The 24084-nt window shown below is 43.5% G+C and overlaps 1 protein-coding gene across 7 annotated transcripts in view; it reads right to left on the bottom strand.

The window, feature by feature from the left end:
- LOC146391788 (protein NLRC3-like) overlaps nucleotides 1-24084 on the bottom strand; it is a 453804-nt gene that overhangs the window by 427619 nt on the left and 2101 nt on the right. For 2 of the 7 annotated variants that reach the window (XM_084915584.1, XM_084915590.1), the window contains exons 3-5: nucleotides 8887-8965; nucleotides 8050-8254; nucleotides 6089-7895 (exon numbers count right to left, since the gene is read on the bottom strand). In XM_084915584.1, coding sequence (XP_084771710.1) covers nucleotides 6089-7895; nucleotides 8050-8254; nucleotides 8887-8965 — 2091 coding nt within the window. Of the gene's footprint in view, nucleotides 1-6088; nucleotides 7896-8024; nucleotides 8255-8886; nucleotides 8966-24084 lie in introns of those variants that run through there. The other 5 variants (XM_084915663.1, XM_084915627.1, XM_084915679.1 and 2 more) reach the window with 5 other exon arrangements.

Genomic DNA, 24084 nt, shown 5'->3' with positions numbered 1-24084 from the left:
AGAGGAAAAGGAGACACGGGCCATCGTCACCAGAAGAAAATATTCTGCACTTAGTGCATTTATTTACAGTCAGGTGAGTGACAATCTTCATTCAAAGAGTCCTGCATGTGGGTTGTGAATCCTAATAGCTGACAGAATGATCCAGCCAGGAATGGACCCAGCGGATTCTGCGTCAATGCAGCAGGCTCTGGCAATGCATGGGGACAAATTGGACCGGCATGAACAAATGCTTCATCATTTTTCCAAGGAGCAGAGTGCTCTCCTCCAAAGCCTAGCGGAAATTAAAAGAATGCTGCAGGCCTATGCCACCGACAGCTCAAAGATGACTCAAAGATGATGAGCCTGTTAACAGAATGGGCTCTGAAATGGTCCTCAACGGACGCCCAGGAATTTCCTATGTTGACTTTCTCTCTAAGTTTTGGAGCGTGTTTGATAAGGGCTCGAGAGAGGATGCAGCAGCCCACAGGATGTTTAATCTTCGGCAAGGTAAGAGGAGCGTGGCAGACTTCTCCATTGATTTTTGGATTCTGGCTAAGGAGACAGGGTGGCAGGAGAATGTGCTGTGTTCCGCTTTTCTGAATATCCTTAATAAGAAACTGAAACACAAACTGTCTGCTAAGAGCTGCCTGCTTCATTTGATGCTTTGATTTCTATGGGCATTAAAATGGATGACCACATGGAACAGTATGGTGACAGTGCAGCAACATTCAGGAGTTCCGCGGAGGACGGAGGCTCGAGGCCATGTTCTGGAGAGAGGAGGAGGAACCGATGCAGCTCGGACGAGCTCAGTTCTCGCCCGCGGATCAGAGGAGACGGCCACAAGTCGGTGAGTGTTTTTCTTGTGGGAAAAGGCAACATTTTGCTGATGCATGCCCGGCGCGGCAAAAGGGGCGCGCCCGTCTGTAAGCGTGGGGATGCTGGCGGGCACTAGTAAAGACGCTGCCCTACTCGTAGTCAAGTGCTTGGCTAAAATCCTTCTCCACACCCATACACATCAGTGTTTGGCCCTCATTGATTCCGGTGCGGAACAGAGTTTTTTAGATTGCTCACTGGCTAAAGAATTAAAAATTCCTTTGACATCGCTAGTGGAGCCACTTCAGGTTTCTGCGTTGAATGGCACTAAACTTACCCCATCGCTCACCAAACCCAACCCATTCAGCTCTCTATGTCCGGAAATCATGTAGAAAGAACCAGCTTCTTCCTATTTGATGCCTCAGGGACCCTCGTTGTTCTTGGTTTCCCATGGCTGAGTTTACACAATTCGCAGATTGACTGGCCCCAGGAAAGTGTTGTTGGTTGGAGTCGCTGGTGACACGAAAATGGTTTGCGCTGTGCTACACCCACTGCGTCTCCCTCACCATGTTCTGAGGCAGGCAGCGCCCCTGATCTCTCCTCTGTGCCCTCGGTTTATCGTGACCTTGCCGAGAGGTGCAGTAAGAACTCGTTCGCTTGCCCCTCGCAACGGGAATCCATGGAGCACTATATCACAGACTCTCTGGCACCAGGGAGAATCTGCCCCTCAAAGTCCCTGTTAGCGGCCGGCTTTTTTTGTCGAGAAGAAGGATAAATCTCTGAGGCCGTGCATAGGCTATCGTGGGTTGAACAAGATTACCATCAAAATTAAAAATCTGTTGCCTTTACTATCTTCTGCTTTTGAGCTGTTACAGGGGGCCATGGTTTTCTTGAAACTGAACCTCAGGAATGCTTACCATCTGGTCCGAATCAGACAGGGGGATGAATGGAAGACTGCGTTCAATACTCACCTCTGCCATTTTGAGTATTTGGTTATGCCGTTTGGTCTTACAAAAGCACCTGCCAAGTTTCAGGCGTTGGTAAATGACGTTTTGAGGGATTTTTTGAATCACTTTGTCACCTTGACGATATTTTGATTTTTTCCAAGTCAGAGGCTGAACACTAGGAGCAGGTACATTCGTCAGGTACTGCAACGACTGCTGGAGAACCGGCTTTTGGTCAAGGGGGAAAAATGTGAGTTTTAAGTGTCCTCAGTTGCCTTTCTGGGATACTTTGTGGAACGGGGCCAGCTACGTGCTGATCCGGCAAAGGTCAAAGCGGTGGTCGAGTGGCCAGTGTCCTGGATGCGTAAGCTGCTGCAGAAGTTCCCAGGCTTTGCTAACTTTTCAGTGGTTCCCAGCGGCGCAGCAAACCTTCAATCAGCTTAAGCAATGGTGTGCATCTGCCCCCATCCTGGTGTAGCCTGACCTTTCCCAGCCGTCCATTATGGAAGTGGACACATCTGACTCAGGAGTTGGAGCAGTGCTGTCGGAGCGCTCAGGGGATAAGCTACATCCTTGTGCCTATTTTCCCCATCGTCTCACATAGGTGGAGCAGAACTATAACGTTGGAGACAGAGTTGCTGGCCATTAAAATGTTTTGGAAAAATGGAGACACTAGCTTGAGGGATTGGAGCAGCACCTGGTTGTATGGACAGACCATAAGAACCTCGAGTATCTATGGACAGCGAAACGCCTCAACTCCTGGAAAGCCAGGTTGGCATTGTTTCTCATAAGCTTCAATATGACTATTACTTACCGTCAAGGCTCCCGAAACGTGAAACCTGATTTCCTCTCTCATCAATTCCCGTCGCCAGGGGACGCCACTGAGAGGGACAAGACCAACTTACCTGCTGCTTGCAACGTCGGGTCACTCACATGGGAGATCAGAGATGCTCAGAGAGGGGAACCCGGTCCTGGTACAGGTCCACCTCACCCCCTGCATGTGCCCACAGCAGTGTATGCCCAAGTGATCCAGTGAACCCATTTTACTAAGTTCTCCTGCCACCCTGGTAAGAACCGCACCTGCACCTCCATGCAACATTTGTTCTGGTGGCCGTCTCTGGCTTGAGATGTCCAGGAATTTATGGCTGCTTGTCCCACCTGTGCCCAGAATAAGGCATCCACTTCTCCGCCTCCTAGACTCCTCAGGCCAGGATTTCATTACTGGACTGGCCCCTTCTTCTGGTAACACAGTCATTCTCACTGTTGTTGACCGCTTCTCTAAAACTGCCCATATTGTCGGCAGCTTTGCCCAAGCTGCCGACCGCGTTACAGACTGCTAAGCTGCTGACCGACCACGCGTTCCGCCTGCACGGCATTCCTCAGGATGTGGTGTCTGACCGAGGTCCACAGTTCACATCGCGGATGTGGAAGCAGTTCTGCTCGGCGCTGGGAGCCCAAGTAGGTCTCTCTTCTGGATTTCACCCTCAGACTAATGGGCAGATGGAGAGGACCAATCAGGAGCTGGAGGCGATGCTCGGCTGTGTGGTTTCCTCAAATCAGTCTCAGTGGAATTCCCAACTGCCGTGGGTGGAATATGCTCATAACACGATGACATCCTCCGCCACGGGCCTGTCGCCATTTTAGGCATCCCTGGGCTATCAGCCCCCCCCCTCCTTTGCATCTCCAAGGGGGAGCATAAGGTCCCCTCCGTCCAGCAACATGTTCGTCATTGTCTGCATATGTGAAGGGCCACCCGAGCTGCTCTCCTCTGGACCCAGGACCAGAACAAAAGAATGGCCGATTGTCGCAGGGTTGCTGCCCTGGCCTGCGCTCCAGGTCAGAAAGTCTGGTTATCCATGGAGAAACGTGCCCTTGCGCACGGAGTCCAGGAAATTGTCTCCCCATTTTATTGGGCCGTTCTGCATTGACACCATCATTAATCCTGTGACTGTAGCTACCTACTAATATGAAGATTCAAAATGTCTTCCATGTTTCCTCCCAGGCCCCCTCCACCCACCTGGATTATTGATGGTGCCCCAGCTTACTCCATTGCCCGGATTATGGATGCCAGGCGCTGCAGTAGGGGCTTTCAGTATTTGGTGGATTGGGGAGGGTACGGTCCGGAAGAACGTCCCTGGGTGCCTCGGTCTGCCATTCTCGATATCCCCAGCGGCACCCTGACAAGTTTGGCAGGTCGCCAGGAGGCTCCCGTTAACTGGGGGTTCTGTCATGGCCCGCTGTCCTCACCTGGTGCCCTGCCATGGTGTTGTGTCCTCATGTTCCCTTTTTGTCTGCATCCGCATATCTGACTACGCCACATTCACCCATTCACACAAGCACTTTGTTCTATGCTTCAAGTCCTTTATATCTATGTATTCACATACATTCATACTCTGATGGATGCATCGTAGAGCAATTTGGGGTTAGCATCTTGCCCAAGGATATTTGGCCACCACTTTTCATCATCTATGTGAAACAACCCAATTTAAGGGTTTTTTTCTTTCTTTTATTGACCATTTTCTGAAAGCATGCTCAATACCAGTCCTTTTGAATGCCACCTCCTGCACATTTTGGTTTAGAATTTCTGAAAACACACTATAACTAAACAAACAAAGAAAAACATAGTTTGTGTTTCATAATTGGAAATGTAATCCTTTCTAATCCACTTTTACATTTTAGACTCAGATTCTGGAATATGACAATGGCGATAAAAAGCAACAAAATTACAGTTGGACATCTGGGTTGTATAAATTACCCCCCAATTCCTCTATATATTGGTCATTGTAAAATACAACAAAATTTAATGCATTAAACTAGCAGTCACTAGTTTATAAACTAGTGAATCAAAATTGCTCTCCGTGTAGTATAAGTAAAAGTAATAAGAGAAGATATGAATGAGAAAGAAAATTAAAATAAATAAATTAAGTAAATCTCACATACAGTACACTCAGTAATTCAAAGTTTCAACATGTGCTTTAAACATATTTAAACACTTTTATGTCACGTCATAGCAGCTTTCAGAATGGTGATGTTCAAGAAAATGGAGAGCAGTGTGATGACTCCTTAATGTTTGCCTTCTCTTGCATTTATCCAAATTAAGGTGTGGAGGGGCTGTAACCTATCCCAGCTGACATAGGGTGAGAGGCAAGGCACGCTCTGGACAGTTGGCCAGACTGTCATGTGGTTAACAAAGAGAGACAGACAGTCATTCACACCTATGGGAACTTTAGAATAACTAGTTAACCTAATCCCATGTTTTTGCTCTATAGTATGAAGCCAGAGTAACCGGGAGACAACCCAGGAAGACAGAGGGAGAACATGCAAACTCTACACAGAAAGGCCCTGGCAGATTTATAACCAAGGAACTTCTTCCTCTGAGGCATCAGTGCTAACCACTGTTCACCTGACCTGTTCTGTAGGTAGCTGGGTTTTTTTTGTTATTTTCTTGGAAGTAATCTCTGCAGGGACATTTAACAGCTGCAGAGCTGATGCTGTACCTCACCCAAATGCCACAAATCGGAACACTGTCAGTGGAACAGTGAAAGAAAAACACTAGCAGAAGTGGGAAGCTGATCTTCCTGAGAACTTTCAGAAAGTGTACTCACTCCTGTGCCTTCCCAATTAAAGAGTTTATGTTTTGTATTCACATGATGTCCTCCAATACATGTGTGCCCAATGCAAACACCTTCTCCATGCCTTCACCCATTTATCATCAGTGGCTGCTGAACCACCTGTTTTTTCTTCTGAGATCAATAATGAGCTCCCTTGTTTTATGGTATTTAAAGTCAGCCCATTAAATGCACACAAATATGAAAAACTCTGCATCTCCTTCTTGTGACAACTATAGCGTATATTTAAAAAAGCACTACATCTATATTTAATGACATCAAGAAACAAGGTACAGTAACAATCAGCTGACATTGTATGCATTAGAATAAAGAACAACATATCAGGACAAAATGACAAGTTTACAACTTGGGACTAATGAAACTACCAGAGAAGACTGAAAGACCATGTCATTAAGTTTTGATTTTGTATTTTTTTAGTATTTACATTTTGTACTTGTTCTTCAGGAGTTAGTGATTGTTACATTTATGCGCACAATGGGATAAGTTTGGGTGGTACCTTGATTACAATTGCACACACAAATGTTTGTGCAGCAATGAAACGTTCAAAATTTAATAAACTAGCTACACATGCTGATGAACATTACATTCTAGATTCTATATTTAGAGCTCTTATTAGGGGACAGTGGAAATGATTTAAAAAAAATCAATTAATAATTATTTAGATAATTTTTCTTAAGTTGACTGAGCATTTTAATACTAAAGGATAATCACATATTTACTTACAGAGCTTTGTTGGAGACTTTGACCACCGGCAGCAGCCTCAGAAGAGCCTCCTCTGAAGCAGAGTATTTCTTCAGGTCAAACACATCCAGATCTTCTTGTGATGACAATAAAATGAAGACTAGAGCTGACCACTGAGCAGGAGACAGTTTATCTGTGGAGAGACTTCCTGATCTCAGGGACTGTTGGATCTCCTCCACTAGAGAACGATCATTCAGTTCATTCAGACAGTGGAACAGATTGATGCTTTTCCCTGCAGACAGATTCTCACTGAGCTTCTCCTTCATGTACTGGACTGTTTTCTGATTGGTCTGTGAGCTACGTCCTGTCTGTGTCAGCAGACCTCGTAGAAAAGTCTGATTGGTCTGCAGTGAAAGACCCAGGAGGAAGCGGAGGAACAAGTCCAGGTGTCCATTTGGACTCTGTAAGGCCTTGTTCACAGCACTCTGGTAGAAGTGTTTATCTGCAGATTCTCTTGTTTCAGACTTCTGGGAGGTTGTTTGTTGTTCTTCCAGGGGATTGAGTCCAGAGTTGATGAAGGTCAGATGGACATGAAGAGCAGCCAGAAACTCTTGAACACTCAGATGGATGAAGCAGAACACCTTGTCCTGGTACAGTCCTCTCTCCTCTTTAAAAATCTGTGTGAACACTCCTGAGTAAACTGAGGCTGCTCTGATATCGATGCCACACTCTGTCAGGTCTGATTCATAGAAGATCAGGTTTCCTTTCTGCAGCTGATCAAAAGCCAGTTTTCCCAGAGACTCAATCATCTTCCTGCTCTCTGGACTCCAGTGTGGATCTGTCTCAGCTCCTCCATCATACTTGACCTTCTTCACTTTGGCCTGAACAACCAGGAAGTGGATGTACAACTCAGTCAGCATCTTGGGCAGCTCTCCTCCCTCTCTGGTTTTCAGCATATCCTCCAGAACTGTAGCAGTGATCCAGCAGAAGACTGGGATGTGGCACATGATGTGGAGGCTTCGTGATGTCTTGATGTGGGAGATAATGGTGCTGATCTGCTTCTTCTCTCTGAATCTCTTCCTGAAGTACTCCTCCTTCTGTGGGTCAGTGAACCCTCTGACCTCTGTCACCATGCCAATACAGTCAGGAGGGATTTGATTGGCTGCTGCAGGTCGTGTGGTTATCCAGAGGCGAGCAGAGGGAAGCAGTTTCCCCCTGATGAGGTTAATCAGCAGCACATCCACTGAGGTGGACTTTCTAGGGTCAGTTAGGATTGTAGTTTTGTGGAAGTCCAGAGGAAGTTGACACTCATCCAGACCATCAAAGATGAACACAACCTGGAAGTCTTCAAAGCTCCAGATTCCTGCCTCTTTGGTTTCAGTAAAGAAGTGATGAACAAGTTCCACCAAGCTGAACTTTTCCTCTTTCAGCACGTTCAGCTCTCTGAAAGTGAATGGAAATATGAACTGGATGTCCTGGTTGGCTTTGTCTTCAGCCCAGTCCAGGCTGTATTTCCGTGTTAAGACTGTTTTCCCAATGCCAGCCACTCCCTTTGTCAGCACTGTTCTGATTGGTTCATCTCTTCCAGGTGAGGCTTTAAAGATGTCTTCTTGTCTGATTATTGCTTCTAGACTGTCTGGTTTCCTTGATGCTGTTTCAATCTGTCTGACCTCATGTTCATCATTGACCTCTGCAGTCCCTCCCTCTGTGATGTAGAGCTCTGTGTAGATCTGATTCAGAAGCGTTGGATTTTCCGCTTTAGCAATCCCCTGAAAAAGACAGTGGAACTTCTTCTTCAGAGAAGATTTAAGTTCACACTGACTCCACTGGAAGTTCCCACTGGAAGTTCCTATAAGAACAAACAAACAAAAAAACATCAATTAAGTATTTATCAAGTACACTTTTTAAATGTATGTTTGTCCCTTTTTTGAGACATCAGTAACTATTTATCCTATTTATCCTATTTATCGAGCAGATTTAAATCTTTAAAGAAATCCTCTTACTGCTGTGGAGAAGGTCAGCTAGCTCCTCCTGCTTCATTCTCCTCAGGAAATCTATTGTGATATTCACAAATGCCTTCCTGCTGCTCCTGCTCTGCTCTTCATGTTCTCTCTGACTTTCTAAGCATTCTGGGTAATCTGGACTGAAAACCTTCTGGATCTTCTTCAGCTCATTCTTCACGAAAGTGATGATGTTTTCCTCCAGCAGCTGGAACAGAATACTTTATGAATTACCGAATCACTCACATCCATTAAGGTTATAGTGAGAAGAGAAAGAGAAAGTAGAAAAAAAGAGCATAGAGACCCAAAAGTGTTGGGGAGTAAGAAACACAAACTATGATGAGGAAGAACATAATTTAATGACATGCAACAGTTGTATATAAATACATAGGGAGTAAAAAGATGGGCGTAGAGAAGAAAATAATTGGCTCCTGCTTCAATACAGAATTATCTTTAGAATATTGTTTTTAGTTCATAAAGCTCCCAGTGGTTTGGCCTCCCAATAAATCTTTGATTTGACCAATGTACAATGTGCTAATCCAGTCAGACCTCGTAATTTATAAGGTGCAGATCTTTTAATTAGTCACATAATTAAATCTAAATGTGCTGAGGCTGCTTTTAGTTACTGTAGACCTGTTCTTTGGAACAAGCTGCCTGCTTAGCTAAAGTGAGTTACAAAAAATAAACAAAAGAGTGGTATTTGTTATACACCATTATGGTTAAGAAGGAAGATGAATAACTAAATATTCCAAACACTACAATAGGTAAAACATACACATACAGAATGGAGATGACTGTGAACAGAATAGATGTATAAGTAGTCACTGTACATGTACAGACCATAAATATGGAGTCCAAGTGTGTTTGATGCTGCTGTGCAGACTGACCACTGGGAACCTCAGCGCTGTCCTGGTCCACTCTGTGAAAGAATCATGGAGAATAAAAATGATAAAACAAAACACTATAGCCTGCTATCTGTTGCTATTTGTCCACCATGCCCCCCACCACCCCCTCACACATACACAATTTTTAAAAAGAAAACAAAATTGAGAACAGCTAAACATTCAGTGTTCTAATAAAAGTATTAAACATGTTATGAAAGAACAAATGAAAACATAATCATGCATTCTGTGCTCAAAAAGCCAAGTCACATAACTGAACTTTTTTAATACCATCCCATCAAACAAGAAATGTGGGAGTTATTGCTCAAGTGTCGTACAATGGACACTATGTCTAACACTTTCGCAGTGTCATGAAGGCTTCAAGAACAGATGAGAACACCTCTCAGTTTTATAGTCTTTAAAATCAGATTGAATAAAACATTTTATTTATTTCACAATGGCCAATTCAGTTTGACATCTTCAAGTTATAAAAAATACAAAAAGAAAACTGAAGTAAATTTATGTAGGTCTAATACTCTAACCGTAAGGTTTCCAAGAAGAACACAAACACATAGCTGATGAAAAGAGAGAGAGAAAAGTATAAACAACTGCTTTTGACATACAAATTAAATTCAACATCATGTAATATTAACTGGAATCTTCTGAATATATACTGAAAATTGTAGAAAAAAAAAAATCCATCCATGCATCCATCTTCTTCCGCTTATCTTGGGCCGGGTCATGGAGACATGCCTTGAACACCTCACTGATAAGGCGCCCAGGAGGCATCTTTGTCAGATGCCCAAACCACCTCAACTGGCTCCTTTCGATCTGAAGGAGCAGTGGCTCTACTCTGAGCCTATTCACCCTCAACAATTCTCTCAGTCAAAATCAGCAGGGCTCCATTCAAACTATACACAGTGCAGGTAGAGCACCGCTTTCCCCTTCTGAGTTGCCTGAGGGTTTGACAGAATCTCTTCGAGGCAGTTTGAAAGTCTTTTCCACGGACTCTCTGAACTCCTCCCACACCCAAGTTTTTGCTTTAGTCGCGTTCCGCTTGGCCTGTCGGTACCTATCAGCTGCCTCCCACAGGCTAACCAAGCCCAGTAGGACTCCTGCTTCAGCTTGGTGGCTCCCTTCACCTCATGTGTCCACCATTTGCTTCGTGGGTTACCACCGCGACAGGCACCAACCACCTTGCAGCCGCAAGTCCTGCGTCCTGGTGCCACATGCACTTATGGACACTCTTATGTTCAGACATGGTGTTCGTTATGGCCAAACTGTGTGTTAAAAGAAAATTGTACATAGTGTGATCAGCTACATGAAATGTGTTTTTTATTGATCACTAAGCAATCCACATGTCTACGTGACTTACTTCACATGAACTCTTGTGTGATAAACTTATTTCTCACTTATTTAGCAGCTAACCACTTCCTGTTTTCAGAGAACATTTAGATGTAGAAAAGGGGAAAACCGTAGCTCTGAGTTATCTTTGTTGCCTTTGTACACACATAAGCTTGTATAAATAAAGAATGCAGACAGTGACAGAGCGCGAGTCCGTGAGTGCCTCTTGCGAGTACGAGCGCTCTGTTACCGTGCTCGCGAGTAAAGACAACTGCAGTGTTTGTGTTTTCTAACTCAGCCGTCACAGCTGAAGAACTGTGGGGTGATTCTTAGAAATCCCCTGTCATTTAAATTGGTCCTTCGAGCCGGATTCGAACCAGTCATCACCTGAGAACACTTCATGCTTGAGGTTGACCACACCCACAGCCTGTAAGATAGCAGAGAGACCATCTTGGATTCATCAGAGCCACTGCAAAAAAGTAGAGCTTGAAGTCCAGACCACCAGAGATTCACAAGTGTAAGGGGTGTTTCACCAGGTGTCAGTGGGTCCAGTGGTGAGAGAGGAGTGCTGATTGAGCTCAGCTCGCACTCCTATCTCTCCAGCCACTGACCAACTTTAGGCTCACTGATACATTTGGGTGTGGCCAACCTCAAGCATGAAGTGTTCTCAGGTGATGACTGGCGTCTTACTACTGGCAATGGCTCTATTCATCAGACTATCCGACCTGGAAGACGGCAGAAACCCATACATGAGCCGAGATAAGAGATGAACACATGACAACTCACATCTACTGGACATGACACAAGACCACATCCATCCTTGGATGAATAATGCCTGATACAGATACGTGTTTAACACAACCAACCATATATGGGAAACACACTGGAACATGTGCACCAATTCTGATCTCTGATCACACTGTTATTCCTTGTTTAACCCTTTAAAACCGGTCAGAGCGGGCACGCTCCGTTTTGCGTAACTATTTTTAAATCCCGGTAGCACTGCAACCACGTGAGCTAGCGCAATAATTTTTTTTGCATATGAAACTGGAGGAGTTGTACTTACATCTGATGCCATCAGCTTGTCCTAGGTCACGGTTTCCTTCCACATATAGATTTGCAAAAACTGCATAAAAAGCGCTTGCAGCAACAAAAACATAATATTCCAGAAACTCGCTTTGCCGATCCGATCAGCTGTTCATAACACTTTCTACGTCCATCAGCGTGAACTATCGCATGTCCGCCATGACCTGCCCGAAACCGGAAGTGATGTCATTTTCGCGGAAATGTAGTTTTTTACCATCAAGGCCTCATGAGCTTATACTGGTGTTTTTAAAAGTTATGTTTGACTTTATGACTTTCTGTGTCGTTTCTGGGTTGCTTAGGACTCATATTGCACTGCTGGAAATAGTTTATTTTGATCCATACGCTGTTTTTTTGCAAATTTGCACTATAATATTTATTTTCTTTTTTCCTGCAGTGTATAGAAATTGGTGTATTTCAAAAATAAAACTATGAAGACACTCAAAATAAATTTCCTGTGGTGGGAAACTAGTTTGTGCAACTTTTTTGTATTTACAGTTTTGAGGGATAAGCCTCTTAAATTTCTCTAACTAGAAATATATGTTAAAAAACAAAAACGATTTTAAATTTTTTTGTAGTTTATTGCACTTTTTTGCAATTTATGTAATTACTATGCACTTAATGCATACAAATTATTAAAATTTAGGCTGTAATGGTTGTATTGATGTATAGCAACTTGAAATGCTCCCAAAAATGGCTCTACAACATGTAAAAATATAATATAAGCTCTGGCGGACTTGGTTCTATGGTAGGTCTTAAAGGGTTAAAAGCTGTAATTTCACAGATGATAGCAACATCACTCACAGCATATGCAGAGGTACCACAAACCGATGAAGATCATGAAGACTTCTTTTCCTATTTGTTAGATGAAGATGAAGTGCAACTAATGATATAGTAACTGAACATGTGAAAGACAAGTAGTTACTTACTGATAACATGTACATTTCATTTTCTGATCTACAGGAGGGAATGTTAAAAGAAAATTGTATATAGTGTGATCAGCTACATGAAATGTGTTTTTTTCATGTGAAAAGTCACATGTCTACGTGACTTTTCACATGAACTCTTGTGTGATAAACTTATTTCTCACTTATTTAGCAGCTAACCACTTCCTGTTTTCAGAGAACATTCAGATGTAGAAAATAGAAACCTCAGCTCTTTTACGAGAACATACAGACGTAGAAAAGGGGAAAACCGTAGCTCTGAGTTATCTTTGTTACCTTTGTACACACATAAGCTTGTATAAATAAAGAACGTAGACAGTGACAGAGCGCGAGTCCGTGAGTGCCTCTTGCGAGTACGAGCGCTCTGTGACCGTCCTCGCGAGTAAAGACAACTGCAGTGTTTGTGTTTTCTAACTCAGGCGTCACAGCTGAAGAACTGTGGGGTGATTCAAAGAAATCCCCTGTCACTGTGGTTTGCACAGATGTCCAACAACAAAACACCGCTTAGGTTCAGATCCAGGAGGCTGTTCCTCCCAATCAAGCCCCTCCAGGTCTCACCGTTGTTGCCCACATGAAGATTGAAGTTTCCCACTAGGACAACAGAGTCCCCAGGCAGAGCACCCACCAGTACCCCACCCAGGCACTCCAAGAAGGCTGGGTACTCTGAACCGCCACTCTGCACATAAGCGCAGACGACGGTCAGGACCCATTCCCTGACCTGGAGGCACAGGGAACAAACCCTTTCATCCACTGGGAGAAACCCCAACATACAGGCAGAAAGCCGAGGGGATACCACTCCAGTCCGCCGCCTCTCACCAGGGGCAACTCCAGACTGAGACAGAGTCCAGCCCCTGTCCAGGAGACTGGTTCCAGAACCCAAGCTGTGCATTGAGGTGAGCCCAACTATATCTAGCTGGTACCTCTCAACCTCACACACTAACACCGGCTCCTTCCCCACCAGAGAGGTGACATTCCATGTTCCAATAGCCAGACTTGGTATCTGGGAATCGGTCTGCCAGGACCTCCACTCCTGGCCGCCACTCGGCTCACAATGTACTCGACCCCAACGGCGCCTCCTGCAGGTGGTGAGCCTGCAGGAAGACCTGCCCATGTATCTTTTTCGGGCTGTGCCTGGCTGGGCCCCAGTGACTAAGGCCCGGCCACCAGACGCTCGCCCTCTAGTATATTCCCCGGGCCTGGCTCCAGGGCGGGCAAACTGTCTTCTCATAGGGGTCTTTATAGGGGTCACCTGAAAAGGTGAGCCTTTATTTAGAGCTGAACTAAACTACAAACAGGTGGATCAGAGAAAACTAAACCAGACCTAAATTAGGGAAAACTAAGCATAAACATATAACCTGAGGATGGAAACCAGAAACAAATGACGTGGAACCAAGAAACACAGGGAAAGCTGACGGCAGAAATGCTGACACAACATGGGGAAGAAACACAGAGGTAACACAGACAATTCGACCAGGAGCAGAAGTGAACACAAACAATATATAGACACAGAGGGAAACGAGGAATGGCAAACAGGAGAGAGACACAGCTGAACCTAATTAAACATAACTAGACAGAGAGGAAGCAAAACAATACATTGACATAAGACAGGGACCTTCAAAGTAAAACAGGAAACATTGTGGTAGTCTTGACTGCTTGAAAAAAAATGGATCTGGTCTTTTTTTGGTCCATGATAAAATTCCACTAACATTTTTCACATAATATTTCTTCAGTTTTAAATCAAGTGAGGAATGATCTGACTTTTACATAAGGAGAAAGTAAATGACCACTCCAAAAAGAGCCAGGTAGGTAGAAAAATGCTTCATCGTACATCTGAATGTAAATAAGAAAATGTTCACATTTTTGACCATGAAGACAGATGCAGTAGTTTGACAAAAGAGTACAGGAAGTCATCTGTCCATAATTGTCGATGAACAGATGAGGTAGCTTACAACACAAACTATCATTGACTTATAATAGAGGTGATTCAGTCCCTCTTACTGAGGTCTTATGCTTCAGTGGGAAAGCTGCTTGATAGGTAACAACAAACCCCTATGAAATAACGCCTTGATGCATGCTCAGTATTTCACGTAAGGAAATCTGAATAAGTTCAATATGTTCATCTATACGTAGTGTTTTCAGTGGGAGAAATGTTTCTAATATTCTATCCACTGGGTTTTTTCTGAGGCATGATTTTTATCAGTTTTAATATGATGGGTCATAATCATTCGTTCTGTAAGTAATTGTAGCTTTATAAAATATGTTTATTCCTGATCGTCTAAAGGCAACGCGTGCCATCTAGTAGGTTAACAGGGGCAGCGCCATGTAAGAACACAAGCCGTTATTCTCCCAGCGCTCGACAGGGAAGGTCCATTTCTTTGTGCCTCTGACATACCTGCATTTTTCTTTGGTCTTGAAAAGGCATAATTACAAAAAGAATGAAAGTATTCACAATACCAAACTGCATACTGTAAAACAGTGCTGACTCTCACTTCAGTGGGAGAAATTTGCAGGGACATTTGCAGCTAACATTTTAAATTTTGGGTGAAATGGGGTCAATGCAATTCTTAACCCTTAGATGCACACGTGGGATCAAAAATGACCCCACGGGTTGTTTTTCTTGAAAATATGTTTGTAACATGAGGCTATTTGCATTTTTATTTATTTTTTCATTAATTTAGAAAAAATGCAGTTTTTGTATCACTACCCCACTCTTCCACAAGTGGGAAAAAAATGACCCCAAGGAGTTCCTATGGAATCTTCTATGAAACTTTCATTCTTAGCAACTCTGACTGTCCCACTTACACATCTGATGGATCAGGAATTAATTTTTACACAGTAACATACATGATTTATAGTCAGGGATGCACATAAGTGGTCCCCTTGTGCGCATTCGCTGTCAAAATAAAAGTATTCCTAGAAATTAAGAGAATACATGCTTCTTTTGGGTGGAAGAACACCAAACTAATTGCTTACGGAGCTTGCTTCTTCGACATCTTTAAGAGTTCTGAACAAATGTCTGTCCTCCTCCAGAACATCAAATACGCAAACGCGCGTTCCAACTTCTTATCTGGTACGCATCTTTTATTTTAACAGTGAATGCGCACCTGCGAACCATTTATGTGCAGCCCTGTTTATAGTTTAAAAACATTGTCCTTTCTGATGTTGTTTTTTTTTTAAATATCTAAAGTAACATGGCTGCTATGAGGCCAGCTAGGATCCCTGTGGACCTTGCCCTACAAATGATCCAGGACGGATGGGATGAAGAGCCCATCGGAGGCACTGACTCAGAATCTGACATCTAAGATATAGAGGACCCAGACTATTGTCCCCCCCACTGAACAAGGCCAGTCAGATACAGAGGAGTCCTCTGATGAGTCCTCTGAAGAGGAAATGGATACTGAGTCTAAGAGAATGAGCCCCTCTTACTGCTCTAGCTACAATATTCTGAATTAGTCGGCCAGGGCTTGCACCTGGGTTTAGTACTGTCTCCCCAATAGATGCGTGGAAGTTGTTCATGTCTGATAATAGAAGAGGTGCTGACATGCACAAACATGGAGTCACGAAGAGTAGCCACAGAAAGGGGAAAAGAGTGGAAAAATGTAATCAAACATAAGCTCCTGGCCTTCATTTGATTGACCATTCTTGCAGGAAGTGAGAAGAACTGGAATGTACCAGTCGGTGTAACCCATTGTACAAGGCCACTCTGTCAATTCAAAGATTTGAAGATATTCGCCATTTCTTGTACTTTGATGACAAGAGGACCAGAGCCTACCGACTGAAAACAAACCACATGGCAGCTTTCTGCTACATATGGGGCCTGTTCCTGGTCAACTGCAGGCAGAAATTCATCCTCGGTGATTGTGTTACAGTGGATGAACAACTTGTGCCTTTCAGAGGGAAGACCTAGCTTCTGCAGTATATGCCGAGCAAGCATACAAAAGTGATACAAGGATACAAAAACTGCAATTTCTTAAAATTAATGAAAAAATAAATAAAAATGCAAAGGGCCTCATGTCACAAACATGTTTTATGAGGAATACCTCAAATATGAAAATATTACAACTCTTCGTTTTAAAGATTGTGAAGAATAGCAACCGAGTTTATAGAAAAAAGCATTGTTTCTATTTGGGGTCATTTTTAGAATAGAATAGAATAGAATAATCCTTTAATTGTCCCACAGGGGGAAATTTGGTTGTAACAGCAGCCAAAAAGACATATATATAAACAAACAGTACACAGGACACAGAACAGAAACATACACAATTTTTCTTACATATTTACATTAAGGACAATGGTTACTATAAACAGAGAGTACTGTACAGTTATTAAATTAAATAAAAATAACTACAGATAAGAGGCAAACCAGGTTGTAGTGCGAATCGGTTAATTAACTTATTGCAGTTACAGCGCAGAAGTAAACATCTATGTTTGTTGGGAGCAGTTCTGATTGTACAGTCTGACAGCTGCAGGGAGGAAGGACCTGCGGAAACGCTCCTTCATGCATCTAGGATGTAGCAGTCTGTCACTGAAGGAGCTCTGCAGTTCAGCAACATTTACATGCATGGGGTGGGAGACTCTGTCCATCAGAGATGTTATTTTGGCCAGAGTCCTTCTGTCTCCCACCACCTGCACTGGGTCCAGGGTGCATCCCAGAACAGAGCTGGCCTTCCTGATGAGTTTATCCAACCTCTTCCTCTCAGCTGCCGATAAACCGCTGCTCCAACATACAACACTGTAAAAAATGACAGAAGCCACCACAGAGTCATAGAAGGTCTTTAAAAGCGCTCCCTGTACTCCAAATGACCTCAGCCGCATCAGCAGGTAGAGTCTGCTCTGACCCTTCCTGTAAAGAGCATCAGTGTTGTGGCTCCAGTCCAGTTTATTATTCAGGTGAACACCCAGGTACCTATAAGAGTCCACTATCTCAATGTCCACTCCCTGGATGTTCACCGGTGTCAGTGTGGTGGGTCTACATCTCCGGAAGTCCACCACCGACTCCTTGGTTTTCCCGGCGTTGATCAGCAGGTGGTTCTGCTGACACCAGTCAACAAAGTCCAGAGTCCACTGTCTGTACTCTGAGTCGTCCTCACCTGTGATGAGGCCGACTATGGCAGAGTTGTCAGAGAACTTCTGTAGTTGGCAGCATGGGGAGTTGATGGAGAAGTCTGCAGTGTAGAGGGTGAAGAGGAACGGTGCCAGCACAGTTCCCTGTGGGGCCCCCGTACTGCAGACCAGTGTGTCAGAGACACAGCCCTGTGACCTCACATACTGTGGACGTTCTGTGAGGTAGTCCAGTATCCACTGGGACATGTGGTGGTCCACTCCCGATAGCTCCAGCTTGTCTCTCAAAAGTCGTGGCTGGATGGTGTTGAAGCACAGGAGAAATCAAAGAACATGATCCTCACAGTGCTTCCAGGCTTCTCCAGGTGAGTCAGAGCTCGGTGCAGGAGGTAGATGATGGCGTCCTCCACCCCAATGCCAGGCTGGTAAGCAAACTGCAGCGGATCCAATGAAGACCTCAGGCGCAGATGGTTTAGAACCAACCTCTCGAGGGTCTTCATCAGATGCAATGTCACGGCTACCGGCCTGTAGCTGCTGAGGTCCTTGGGATGGGAGGTCTTTGGTACCGGTACCACACAGGAGGTCTTCCACAGCTGTGGTACTTTCCCCAGTGACAGGCTCAGGTTGAACAGATATCCTAGGATGCCACACAGTTCATCTGCGCAGCATCTCAGGAGCCTGGAGCTGACGCCATCTGGACCTGCAGACCTGCTTTTTGACCCCACTTGTGGAAGAGTGTAGGTATTGGTAGGTTGTGCATCCAAGGGTTAAGCATGCAAAAGTTCATTAGTCAGTTGTGAGTGAAGTTTGTTTTTAATCATGTTAACAGTTGAGAAGGCTGATCAAAAACTATATGTCAATCCAAACATGGCTAAGGTAATATTGAACCCAGTTCTTTTTATTCTTTTACTGGACAGAGAAGACGCAGACTCAGACTGGTCAAAGTATTTATAATCATTTTATTCAATCATCTTCCGGAAGAGAGATGTGCACAGCGCTAAGCCACTTGCAGATCTAAAGCATTAAGCCGGAGGTGTATAATATAAGTCTGCTCCCTCCTTCTGTTATTTTGGTAATCACACATCACACACAGTTTCGATCAAAACAGCTTCTTTACCTCTGGCCTTACTTGATGTGTGTGTGTGTGTTGCTGGTAGAGTGATTACGTGCGCTACCATCTGCCTAGTTCCGCTTTTTCTGTCTGCATCTGCTTCCTGTTCTTAATATACTGCCTCTGCAGCTCTGCACAAGACTTCCTGTTCTGCAAAGTTCCAGTCTGGCTAAGCAATTGGTTTGTGAGTCAAAGCTGGCCTTCCTTTATACAGGCCTTTATTATTTAAATACATAAAACAACATAATCAGAAAATAAGCAATAAGAATATATATATATATATATATATATATATATATATACATATATATATATATTCCTCAACAGTATACACTGCCACTTTGGTAAGTCATGGAAACCTTGTGTTTGGCACAGTCTGCATCCAGAAGGTAGAAGAATCAGATGCTTCACATTGCTCTTTTAACAGCATATCAGCTTGAAAGTTCCATTTGCAGAGAACCTATATCCACCCATTTGTAGACATGTGCAACCTCCTTTGAGAATGCAATGATATTTTTCACTAGAAAGGGATTTTTCATGAAAAGGTGGAGCTGATCTCCAAAAGCGAAGCCATCAAACCGATTCTTAAAGTTTTCAGTCAGTTTTTGTGCAAATGCAGCAAGTAACGTTAACACCCTTTCACTGAGGAAAAATATGTACATTCCTGCTGAAGATCCTGTTTTAGAATGTCAAGTTTTCTCTGAAAAGACTGGACAGCTGTTATCAAGTCACACAAAGAATAGTTCTATTCATGTTCTTCTTATCCTCCTGAAACGGCAACAACATGCTGGCCTTGTGACTTTGTTGTTACTAAGAGTAACGTATTCTGAATACTTTGGATTACTTAGTATATTATCATGCTTTTTACAACTACATGAATGTACTACTGCTGTGTGATTTATTACTATTACTGAAGACTACTCGCCATACGAATACTAAGTTTTTTTTAAAAATCTTAATATAAATAAGTAACAGTAGGGTGGACATTACGTAAGGCTGCACTATTTGCAGCGATCTCGTATAGAAAACTATTCCGCACATATATAAAACAGGTCAGCGGCTCCGAACCGTAATGAAGGGACCTCTGGGTAATACGTTGGGTTCTGTGTCAGGCCCGTAGCCAAAAACCAGCTTTACTTTACTGTCTGGGTCAACTTTGCTAGCGAGAGACAGAGAGAGGCATTGAAAGGCTGCTGCAAAGGAACTTATTATTTCGCAGGAAAACACAAACACAGTGTACAGTCGAGTTTTAATAGCTTACTTACAACTGGGCTTGTCGTGCACTCTTTTTGGCTGCAGTGGTTATTATTATATTTACATACTTCCATCTCCCATTTCTGGTCAGTGACAACTTGTACATTTCAACTCTACTTTTGGACAAGGCTAAGCATCAGGCTTTCAAATGAATTAAAAGTTTGTCTGGGTTTTTCGCTGATTAATAGGCTGGTGTGAAAAAATTGCTGCCACAACGCCCCCTCTGCCTGTGCTTTGAGGTTCCTGGTAGTTAGAATGACTCGGGGGTGTTGATTCATGTAAACGAACATAATCATCCTGCTGCAACCAGGTTTCTGTAAGGCAGAGTAAATTGATTTGTTGATCAATTATTAAGTCATGTACTAACAGAGACTTGGAGGAGAGAGACCTAATATTTAATAATCCACATTTCACTGTTTTACTCTTTCGTTCAGATGTGGATACTGTTTTGTGTATTTTTTACTGGTTTATTGTCTGTCATTTACCCTGTTTACTAAGGGCTGATGAATAAAGGGCCATTACAGGTAATACCTAACAAAAGTAACTTTCTATTGTAGTAGAAGCCGCCAGTAACACAGAAGTGCTGCTTTGTCTTCCATCTGCGTATAACAATTGCAGTGTAAGTCATTGGCCTATGCATTAACCTCTGTAAAAAATGCACAAAACAGGCTGTTAACATTTCTTTTATTCCTGAGTAAATGTTCTCTCCTCTGTGTTTTTAGTGATGGAGCAATTTGAATAGCACAGTCAAGCTGGGTCTGTACGTCTTGGGATAACAGTTCTGCTTACCTTGTGCTTGTGCCAGAAATAGGTATTTGCTTAACCTTTTCCTTAAGTTGTTGTCCTTCTTTTCCATCTAAAGGTGTTTCTGCCACAGTTATCTTGGACTCCTTGGGGCGATCGTGGCTCAAGAGTTGGGAGTTTGCCTTGTAATCGAAAGGTTGCCGGTTCGAGCCCCAGCTTGGACAGTCTCGGTCATTGTGTCCTTGGGCAAGACACTTCACCCATTGCCTACTGGTGGTGGTCAGAGGGCCCGGTGGCGCCAGTGTCCTGGAGCCTCGCCTCTGTCAGTGCGCCCCAGGGTGGCTGTGGCTACAATGTAGCTTGCCATCACCAGTGTGTGAATGGGTGGATGACTGGATGTGTAAAGCGCTTTGGGGTCTTTAGGGACTAGTAAAGCGCTATACAAATACAGGCCATTTACCATAACAGACGATGACCGCCCGGTGCCCATTCTACAATTTGACACCCCTCACTACACTGTAGGTGACATAGAAATTGATTTGAAAGATGACCAAAATCAACACATACCCTTTTTATATGGGAAGGTGTCCAGCTCGACTTCCGTCCGATAAGACAGCATTTAAAAAAAAAGGACGGCTGTCTACAACGCAGATGAAGCAAAATATGTAAAATATCACAGGCGGGGGGAGAGCTCGGAGGGTATATCGGCACCAATACGCAATATGGGGCAGGTCTGGGTGGTTTGTTCGACAGCTTGTTTAGATTTGCTGTACCGTTGTTTTAAAAAGGAGTCAGCGTAGTCAAACCCCATCTAAAAACAGCCACATCAGGCATAGTGTCTGATGTCATATCCAACATAACCAGGCCCGCATCTACTAAATGGGATGGCAATGGCTTGCATGTGTATTCAACCAAGCATTCTAAGATCCCCCCCCACAGCACAGTGCGCACGCCATCTAAAAAGCGTAAACCAACAAACCCTGTGAGGAGACCCACCGAAGGGGGACAGTTACACAGAGTGAAAAGACCAAGAACCAGTCGTTCAAAAACTGCAGTGTTTGACATATTCTAAATGGCTCTGTTACACAATCAATCTGGAGAATGTCTAAACCCAGAGCTGGACCTGTTTACTGTGCCCTTCACACAGACTAGCATTGAGAAAAGTACATTTATCGAAATCCCGCCAGTTTCTGCAATCACCGACGTAGGACGATCAAGTTTTACATTTCATCATCCGGAGAAGATTACCTGGATCGAAATGACTCTAATATCTATATGCGTATAAGAATCACAAATGCCGATGGCACAAACTTAGCTAGGGACGCAAACGTAGGATTTGTTAATTATCCCGGCTGTATACTATTTTCTCAAGTTGACATAATGCTGGGGGATAGGCTCATAAGCCAGTCATCCAATGAGTATCCATACAGAGGTGTAATATAATGCCTAATCTATTATAATAAGGAGATTTTAGACACACAGTTCAGCAAAGACTTATTCTGTAAAGATGCATCATTGCACATGAATGATACATCTATAGGAGAGAACCAGAGTCTGGTGACCAGAGGTGTTCATACAGCAAATAGCAGTATTGTTGAATTGATTGCGCCAGTACACACAGACCTGTTTTTTCAAGAAAAAATATTACTTAATGGAATCGATCTGTCACTGAAATGTGTGCGCTGTAAAGACAAACACTACATATAGAGTTAAAATGGTTTCTGTCAGCATGTTTGTGAAAAAAGTCACTTTCTCACCCAGCTTCAGGCTGACGCACGGCAGGGCACTGCATCATGCAAACGCAAAATACACTGTAGACAGGGTATCTTTAAAGACTTTCTCCATACCAGTGGGGGCAAGAATATTAACTAATGACAATTTATTTATGGGCAAGATACCTAAATTTGTCATCATTAAATTCGTCAAAAATGAAGCTTACACAGGGAGTTTTCCCAGTAATCCGTTTAATTTTGAAAACCGCAATATAGAATTCATTTCTTTATACGCTGATGGTCAGGCTTATTCTGCTAAACTATTCCAGCCACATTTCCAGAGAAAACACTATACCTGAGAATTCTACCAGCTGATACAAACCACAGGTAGACATTTAAAGGACAGACCCTTGGTCATAACACGTGATGACTTTGGTAACCGCTACACTTTATTCTGTTTCAATCTGGAAGCTGACAAAGGACATTCAGAGAATGTGTCGTGTCACGAAATAAATATATATTCTTAGTGCTTATTTTCTGTTTATATTGTTTTATAGAGGCCAGTGTAGGAAAATGCCCCTAAATTAGAATGTGTGCCAAAAGTCACAGAGTACTGACAGGAGACGGCACGCTTTGTCCAGAGAACAGGAAGCGTGCAGACATAAAGTGAAACTAAGCAGAGTTGTTTTGATCGAAACTGTGTGTGACGTATAGCAGAACTATATATACGCATTTTGGCTTGCAATGCTTTTAGAACTGTGGGTGTGTGCTCGTGTCTACAGCTCTCCGTTTCCGGAAATGTAAAATAAAGATGATTTTTTGAGCTTGACCACACTGAGTCCGGTCTTTCTCTGTCACTAAAAGAATTCAGAAAAGAACCAAATTTAATAATTGGTGCCTGTGACCATGATTCTTTTGCGGCTGAGAGGACAAATGTGGCGAACAGGAGACCGGTCTAAAAAGATTTAAAGGTAGGCACAGCCCTTTCAAAAAAGCAAATTGTGCAGATTGGATGAATTCTAAATTATCTGTTCACCGAGTTAAAGATCCTGACCGTTAAATTGGCTCAGTAGTGGTAAAATTAAACTAAATTATAGAATCTGCTCAGTAGATTTCTAGTGACATGTCCATGGAGATTTTGGGGTAATTTGTGACAATAAAAGTAAAGTCTGGGGAATATTTGATGAAAACTTATTGTTGTTAATGTTGGAGTGAATTTTAAAGTTAATGGGTGTGTGTTTAAGGTTGAAATGCTGTGTGTAACGTTAATTGTGTTGTGTCATCCAAGAGAAAGAGATTAGACTAGGACATTTGGTTAAGGGATTTAATTCCCTATTGATTAGAGGGTTGGACCCGGTTGGACTCCTAGGAGCGCAGCTGTTCAGCGTGTGGCAACGACTCCTCATCGCGGATGCGCGGTGGGGCCCAGCGGCGTCCGGATTAGCTCGGGGGGTTCCCGCGGGGATTCGGGCTCCCGTTAATAACCAGGTCAGGGATCACTTCTTTTATGCGCTATTTGGGTGTAGAGCTGGGCTCGGGTGTGACCATTTCAATATGGAGTGACCGGTAAACCTTCAGGCGCCAGTTGAATACTGAGACGCTGGTTAAGTGGAGCTTCTGGTCAAGCTGCGGGAAGTGCTTTTAAATTAACATAGGGCCTAGAAATTTGACCGTTATCGGTGACGGTGTTCCCGAAGCGGGTTGATTGACCAGCAAGGTTGGACCTGGGCTTAGAGGCTTTCAAATTTGTCAAAATTGTGTAGGAAAAGTCTGGTACCAGCAGAAGGGGGCAAAAGGGTTGGACCCGGGCGTTGGACGCCAGAAAACCCCCGTAGGGATCATGGTGTTTGTGTCTGTATGTACCTGGGTTGTCCGTTTATTGTGTATTGCTGCAAGTGTAAAGT

The sequence above is a fragment of the Perissodus microlepis genome, chromosome 3, assembly GCF_051167445.1.
Source record: "Perissodus microlepis isolate ML-2025 ecotype Zambia chromosome 3, ASM5116744v1, whole genome shotgun sequence".
NCBI classification, from domain to species: Eukaryota; Metazoa; Chordata; class Actinopteri; order Cichliformes; family Cichlidae; genus Perissodus; species Perissodus microlepis.
Note: the sequence above shows the minus strand (reverse complement) of the source record. Positions and strands in the feature narration are given on the sequence as shown.